At 28.3% G+C, this 8,629-nt stretch overlaps 1 protein-coding gene across 2 annotated transcripts in view; it reads left to right on the forward strand.

The window, feature by feature from the left end:
• Positions 1-8,629, forward strand: part of LOC106677795 (cyclic GMP-AMP synthase-like receptor) — a 22,310-nt gene that overhangs the window by 1,667 nt on the left and 12,014 nt on the right. Inside the window, exons 1-4 of one of the 2 annotated variants that reach the window (XM_014415920.3) lie at positions 1,672-1,830; positions 3,992-4,129; positions 6,253-6,420; positions 6,737-6,831. In XM_014415920.3, coding sequence (XP_014271406.1) covers positions 1,816-1,830; positions 3,992-4,129; positions 6,253-6,420; positions 6,737-6,831 — 416 coding nt within the window. In that variant the 5' untranslated portion in view covers positions 1,672-1,815. Of the gene's footprint in view, positions 1-1,671; positions 1,831-3,991; positions 4,130-6,252; positions 6,421-6,736; positions 6,832-8,629 lie in introns of those variants that run through there. The other variant, XM_014415922.2, reaches the window with a different exon arrangement.

Consider the following 8,629-nt stretch of genomic DNA (forward strand, 5'->3'; position numbering starts at 1 on the left):
TAGAAAAATGATTTTATTATATTTTTTATAATTTTTTGAGGTTTATAATTACTTCCATCATTTTCAATAAATTATTATTTATTCACTCATTAACATTGTACCACGTTTCGGGACACACCGTCCCATATTCATGTACTACAAAAACCTCATGATTTTATTATAGGTTTGTTGTGACCAAGAATTCTGTATTTGACAACATCTTATTAATGTACTATACGTGCTCGAATTGTACCTAGTTCCAGCTCAGATCTAGGGATTGTTTTAATAGAAACTGTTTTGAAATTGGTTTTGAGAATTTGCGAAATCGTGCTGGTTAGAACAAATGTTTGACAGTTTGATTTTAGTTACTGAAACAGTTCAAAAACCATTACGAAAAACACATTTATTTCACCTCATTTCTTCATTAATTTAATAAAAGCTATTTGTAATATGATTATTCTTACGTGAAAAGATAATATGTATAAATTACTAAAGGTTTTAGTTTGGTTTGGTAATTTAATCATATTACGAGCAATACTATTTTTAATCATACAAGATATTTTATTAGTGAGCCACTAATGCAAGATATGTTAACAAGATGCAAGTACATATCAGTTTCGACTGGTTTATATGATATCGTTAAATATTTTTCTATAATGAACGTAATAAAAGTCGCCTGAAAGCACGAATTTTATTTTCTGATACCGAAATATTATTTCCAATTCAATGTTTATTGGTGTAATAAAGTTTTAAGAGGATAGAGAGCACTATAATAATGCTTGGAAATTATTTTGTTTGATTGGGTAATGTTAATGAAAAAATGGCCAGCTATTTGAATAAACGATTTTGGATTCAGCAAAAAATTTAAAAAAAAGGGTTTATACAATCTCAAGATAATTTTATTGTGCAAAATACGATATTAGTTTCACATTAACTTTTACCAAGTCAATACTTGAGAAAAAAAATGGAATTAATGTAATTTTGGTTTATATATAATCTTTCCAATTTCTTGAGACGATTATTTATTATTCAAATAAATCAATTGGGATCCATGTTAAATCTTAATTTTATTATATCCTCAACAGTCCAACTATCAGTTGATAATGTTAGTTGATCTAAAATTAGAAGTTTTAAAAATTTATGAAATTATGACAAAATATGGTGATTTGACTTGTAATTAGTGACTTGAGCAGAACAGCCTGCAAAACGTTTTAAAATAATTGGAATGTATTATAATGTGCAATTGTAAATAGCAATAAATATATATTTTAAAAAAAATAATTGGGTGTGAGATGTAAATTTATATTTAAGATTGTCCTTGAGGATGGTCGGAACGTTGGACTGTTGTTGATGTAACAATAATAATAATCTTTATTTATTCTGGGATTGATCCCTTTAGAATAATGTACAGGCGTCAAAATTAGGCTTCAGAGCCTTAGAGTGAAATACAAAATAAATATGGAATTATAAAACGTCATAAAATATAATCAAATAGTGAATTTAAAAAGATAAGAATGAACAAAAATTATTAACAGAATATATAAAATAAGAATATATAATGTATAATAGTGTTGAGACTTAAAATGAGATCGAAACAATAACTATTTTAAAAACCGGTTAACCGAAGAAACAACCGGTTATTCGCATTCCTGAGTTTTCTGTAATTCACAGAAGTGTTTTTGTCGTGGCGTCAAGCGCTTGGATTGAACCAAGCTGTGATTCCCATTCCTGCCGAGAGATTGTTAGCCTACTACAAGCTATTGGGAGCAATCGTTGCGATAAGCTGTTATCTTCATATTACTTCAAGCCCCGCTCCGGTAGTATTTCCGTCTAGACATGGCAGCAGTACCAGTAAGTCATGTAAATTAATATTATTTTTGAGCATTTGGTAATTGGAGTTAAACTTCTGAATATTATTAATAGTTTGATATTTTTCAAATATTACTAGTAGTTGGTAGTTTTATCACAATACCTTTTGCTTCAACATCAAATATTTCTTTATCTTCTTTCACAAATTTCTTGTCATTTCCTGTGTTTGTAGAATTTAATCAGATATTCAAAATAATTTTAATCTTTAGAAATAATTATATATAAGAAGATGGTCAGGGTTGCGTTCAAAAGAGAAACAAAAATATTTTTTCTTTTTTTTTAATATTCTTTCATGACATTTATTTTATCTCTATATATTTTTTTGTATTGTTTTTTGTGCATCTCCTGTACTTTTTTTTTTAGCTTTATATTTTACGTATTTTTATATATAATTTTTACTCTTGCTATTGTTACTTGTTTTTATTCTTATCATAGTACCATTTTGTATCTTTTTAGCCCTGATGAAGCCCTGCAAAGTGGGGCGAAACGTCGGAAAATAAATAGTTGTCAACTATTTTTGTTTCTCTTTTGACCGCAACCCTGACCATCTTCTTATATATCAATTTTTACGGTCAACTATATATACATATATTTAGAAATAATTGTTTCCAACTTTGTGCTCTCTCCTTTTGCTAAATCCTACCTTAGTATTCTTTCTCTCTTCAAATGTAACTTTTACATAGTTGATTTATTTTCATTTATACTCGTGATTATCTCAAGATGTATTGATTAAAAGTATGCGAAGAGGCATTTTTCGGAATTGAATCTCCTCTACATTATAAATAATGTTAAAACTGAAATATGGCATTGGAAATTACTCACAAATAAGCAATCATTCAGATGGAACAGTGCTTCCCAAACTATCGACATCTGTGTTATATTTAATTACAGATCTATAATTATCATAACACAGAGCACCCCTCATAAAAACATAATTACATATATACTGAAACCTCTCCTAATGGATAGCTCCCTCCAATGGACATGCCACCTTAGAGACAATTTTTAAATGTCCTGGCCTAGAAGTTTAAGAATTTAGACTCTTTAGCTACAGACATTCTTCTATAAAATGCTGATAGTTTTATATTTTTTTTTAATTACCTAAAGATAAATTTAGCCCTCTAAACAAACTCTTATAAAAAATTTTGAAAATTAAGGAAACCCTAGTAAATAATTTTATGTAGTGATGTAAATATATACATAAAACCACACATTCTGAATATTTAAAAGTAAGGAAGTTATTTTTGTTACTTTCATTTACTAAATATATATATATAAAGTTGTGTGTATTAAACAAAAAGGAAACTACATGTTACACCAAACACAGTCTAAGTTTGAAGAAGGGCCTACCCTTATCCAACTCTTCCTAAACCCCTCAGGGTGTGCATATCACACGAGGTAGAGCATGATTTAAGATACCAAACACAGTCATCAACTAGTAAAAAAAAAAAAATTATCAAAACCAAAAGTTAAAAGTTTTTGACATATTGGAATATTATTGATTGACCGTGTGTATAGATGAATGGAATATGGTCCGGGTGCGGTAAAAAAAAACTCAAATAGTAGATAATTATACTATTTTATTGAGGCAAGGTTTCGCCCCACGTTGCAGGGCTTCGTCAGAGCTAAAAAAGATACAAACACTATAGTTACAAAAAGGGAAAAACATAAGTGTAAAATAACAGGGGTGTTATATGATGAAAAGTAAGATATAATAAGAAAAATTAAAGGTTGTAAATAATAAATGAAAAGGGAAATAGTAACAGATATATAAGAGAAGATATATTAAAGAAAGTACAAATAAAGAGATGAAAAAAGAAAATACAAATCAAATGATGAGACATCATTTGTCCCTTTTAAACACTAGTACTTGATACTAATAATCATGGTATTAAAAATTTAAAATCTCTGCTTAACATATAACTTGGAATATCTATTTCATCATATTATTTATTCTGTTTTAAACATATTTATTACAGAACAGATATCTTTACAAAATACAACTTATTTTTTTATTAAATTTCATTATTTTTTTGTTTATTTATACATTGCTTCTTCTCCTGATAATATCCTAATTTTTTAGACATATCTGAAACTGCTATCATTTCACTATTTGATTTTAATATTTTTACTTATGTCTTAGTTTTATCAGATGGGTGTTCCTGTTGTGGAGAGTGAGGAGTTCTATAAGGATTTGGACCCTATTCTTGATGAAATCAATTTAAAATGTGTAAAAATGGACAAGGACATAACAAAACAATATGTCAACATTATATTCGAGGTAAGTATGTAAATATTGATAAAATAAATTGTTATTTGTAATGAAAACTTGTGAGGTATATACCTAAATTATTGTCTTTTAAAATAAAATATTTCCAATAATCCATGGCTATTAGCTCAACTTACTATTATTTCAAACATGCTCTCTAGTAAGAGTAAGTAACAAATAATGTACAGGTTTTCTTAGCAAAATATTTTATTTTAAATGAATATTATAAAAAAAAACTTCTTTTTTACTATAGTTACATAATTATGAATTTTTTCAGAAGTCATGCAGATACCATGTGGCAACCAATTTAGATCAATTTAAATTTTAAATTTAAGATGATAGAGGTGTTTTGTATTAAAAGTTAATAACTCTTCTTAAAAGTAAAAGTTTTTTGAGCAAATAAAAATTCAACAGCTAAAACTTAATCACTTTATTTCAAAATTTAAATTCTCCCATGTCAATTAGGGTTTACAAATCATCATTTTCTATTAAAATTAAACTGATATACATGAAATGTTCTGTTATCAATTATTTAATAATAATTTTCTAAAAGTAGAGGTATTGACTTTCGATCAAAAAATCCTCAATTACATGTGATTGTTTAGTGACCTTTTATTGCCTTCAAATTTAGCAAATGTATATCAATATTATCAATATATTGTAATATGCTCTTTTTTAATGAATATTTGATATTGATAGATTAATGAGTTTAGTTATGTTTTCATTTTATGTATGTTGTTTTGGATCAAGAAGCAAGCTAACCAGTTTTCATTGTCTAAAATAAATACGCTTTTCAAAACAAGAAAGATGGCGGTGCACGTCCTTCCGAAGTCTTCGTTGGGTTGTTTGTGTTTTATAACATGGATTGAAATTTGTCAAGTCTTGTTGTTCCTATGTAGTAATTATGGAAAAGGAATAATCAAAGAAGTAATGGAAGAAAGTAACAATTATCAATAAACTATTTACATCGCAAATCATAGAAAATAAAGCAGAGTGATTATACTGCAATCGATTATATTTTGGATCGACCAGTGAACATTGTAGATAGAGAAGAGGAAACGGGTACTTTTGATTTTGCTGGCTTTGGGAGAAGATATCCGTTCGGCTAGAGGCGGGAAGGACAGGAAGCCATTGTTGGGAGTTGGATATAACATCATCGACAAGAAGAGATCAACAATTATCAGGGGAAGCTGTGTAATTGGTTAGTCTTGTTTCTAACTGGAATTTATTGTATTAGTAAAATTTCTAGTAATTAAGTTAGTGTTATTAGTAGTAAAGTGTCGTCTGTTTCTGATTGCCAGGAAACCCGCCCTGAGAAAAGTCTCTTATGTTGTAAAATTTTTAAAAAATTCTATTATTTGTTAAATATTAAACTTTTTAATTTAAACCCAAGCTATCTCTTTTATATTTGAAATTAATTTAAAACAATTAAAATTCTTTTTATTTTATTTTAAATAATTTTTGATTATTACAATATATATCAATATTATTGTTATCGGAAAGAGAGAAAACCCATATTTCTAATGGTAGCATGGTAAAGCATACATTTTCTATATTTGAAGGGAATTCTTTTTCATGAATGTATTTTTTTCTTAAATTAAATTAATTTATTTGCTATTTTTTTTATATTTTTTATTGTTAAAATGTAAGGATGATGTTTATTATGATATACTTATTAGTTTTAGTTTCTAAACTTTGGTTATTAATTAACTTACTTACTTATTTGGCTTTTATAGTCTTTTTGTTTCTTTTATTGTTTCAATAGCCTTTCATAATATTTATATGAATGTGTTTACATCATAAAACAAGGACCCTATTAAGCTCCTGAGTGAGAACTAATTCTGGATACAAAAAATCTTTGGCTCATTTTATTCACCAGACTATTAAAATCAATTTTCCATTGTCTCATTACTTTGGAACAAAGTAATAGATGAGGTATATCTCTTTATCAAGAGATTATTAAGGAATTTATCTTAAAGATTCCTGGAGTGGTTTGGAGTTTTAGCAATCTTGAAAAGAAACAACAAGATTATTATAAAGTCATTATTATTTTAAAATTATATTTAAGTCATTATTTTAATATTTAGTGCCTTAAATATTGTGTTTTTATATTCTTCTTCTTATTATTTTTTTAGGTTGTCGAGGTTATAATCAAAGAATTGAAAAATGATGAAGTTTTTAATAAACTTTATTCTAAATTAGATTATGTTGGTTCATATTTTGATGGACTTCGAGTTGCAAAACCTACTGAATTTGACTTGAATTTAATTATGAAAGTACCTTGTGACTACAAACAAATTGTGGTAATTAAAATTTTATTACATAGAAGATAATAGACATTAAAAACAGACAGAACTATGATTTATAACTGAGGCCTACAGTTGTATAACATAACTGAATTTTTTTTTATGTATTGGAAGTTTTTGGCATCACTGGCTTTTTAAAAGCTGATTTAAATGTTGAGAACCGTTTTAAAAGTTTTCATTTTGTTAGTTATGCCTTAAGATTGAACTGTCTCAATATAGGTTACAGTATTGATGGTTGCCATCAAATAGTTTTTAAGTGAGAATAAAGAACAGTAAGAACAAACTCACCCAATTCGATTCTTTTTTTTTGTAGGTTGAAAACACCAATGCAAAAGCAGGCTTTGTTAAAGTCAACATCTCTAAAGCTCTTCAGAACATCCAACAATCCAACAATGAAAAAGTAATTAGGTAGGTTTTTTCATGCTTTCTTACTATTCTTCCCTAAATAAACTTTTATATTTCATAGTCATTTACGTGAATCACATCAATCGAATTAATCAGTTAGATGAGATGTAGATAGTTGACCGTAGATTAATGATCGGAGAAGTTTGTCGGGGGGTGTGGTTGTTGTTCTTTGCTGACCGCACCCCCCGACAAACTTCTCCAATAATCAGTTAGATGTTTTATCCTTATTCCTTATCTTTACCTTTTTTTGTAATCATTGGCTGGTACAAGCTGGAAGTGTGGGAGATATCACTCCCAATTTTTAAAAATTTGGTGAGGATCAGGCATCATACACCTTTCACTTACCACGCAATTTTAAGCTAAAAATAATACTCACTCGTTTCTGAACAGATCTTTCTAAATTATTCACTATGGCAATACTTTCTCTTACTAATTTCCCAACTTAGCCTTTTATTTGACAGAGTGGCTAACTCCAATATAAACAGTTTTCAGAACAGAAGTACTTTTAATAATATTTCTCATTGCAAAATATTAACATTTTTCTTTTGCGAGAGTATGAAAGAAATATAGTGGTTAACTAAAATTTGCATTATGCTCTTAACCATTTATTCAATGCTAAATTATTATTAAATCAATATTGAAAATACTTAATGTGATTTTGTGGGACTAGTCATCTTGTTTACTGAAAGCTCTAAATATAGGTTAAATTAAATTAAGAAATAATTATGTAATAACTATGTTGTTGTAACAACAGTTTAGCGCAGGCACCCAACAATGTAACTCAAATCGAGTTTTATTTATCCGTATTGTTTTTTAATTCTCCAATACTTTCTACGGCTTTATATGTTATATTATTTATTTTTTCTATAATCTTTAGCTTTCCATCAATACCTCAGTATTAGTTTAGAAGCTAAATTTAACTGGGGACTCCGTACGGCAGAACTCAAAAGAAAAGCTAGTGCAGGCTTTCGGTAAGTAAGACATGCTGTGGGCCTTATGTGGGGTTTTAACCCAAGGGTTATGCACTAGATACAGCAATAATAAGACCTAAAATCTTACATGGAAGTACTGTGTGGTGGACAGCCTTATTTAGGCCTTCCCACGTACGAACAAACTGTCGAATTCAAAGGATGGCCTGTATTGACATAACGTAAGCGTTTTGGGCAACACCAACTTGTAAGAAGTTTTATTCTTCTCTTATACCATTCCACTTATTGATTAAAGGAGAAGCAGTACATGTTTATTTATAAATGAAATCCTCCACTGAATGACCATCCCTTTTAAATTTCATTAGAAAATTTTTCAACATAGAGGAATAATAACTTTTATAAGAATTATTGAATTGCTTTTTCTTGTTATTGGCAAAAAGACCAATAGGTCCACTTTTCAGATACATTCCCCTAGTACCAGTAGGTTTCCAACAGTGTATAATAAGAACTACTCCTTTATTTTCCGGAAATATGTTTTCAACCTAAAAAAAAAGTTTTCAAGCGTGATTCTGACCAAATCTCATTCTTGCACAACTGTTGGTCTAGTAACAGTACTTCCTTACAAAGTACTGAACCCCTGACCCTTCATGCATTGTCGTGGTACGGACTTTTAATTTTTTTAGGAAGATTATTTGAAAAATTTACATTTAAGACTTAAAAGTACCTCAAAACTCTTATTTCTGTTGAAAAATGGAATTTGAATTTTTTTACGATTGCAATACTTCTCCTTACTGTATATTTTATATATAAGTAAGTGAAAGTAAAAATACGAGTATGCCAGGAAAAGTAAAAATGATTTTTCAACATCTCCG

The sequence above is a fragment of the Halyomorpha halys genome, unplaced genomic scaffold (genome assembly GCF_000696795.3).
Source record: "Halyomorpha halys isolate HHAL.00 unplaced genomic scaffold, Hhal_1.1 Scaffold108.1, whole genome shotgun sequence".
NCBI lineage: Eukaryota > Metazoa > Arthropoda > Insecta > Hemiptera > Pentatomidae > Halyomorpha > Halyomorpha halys.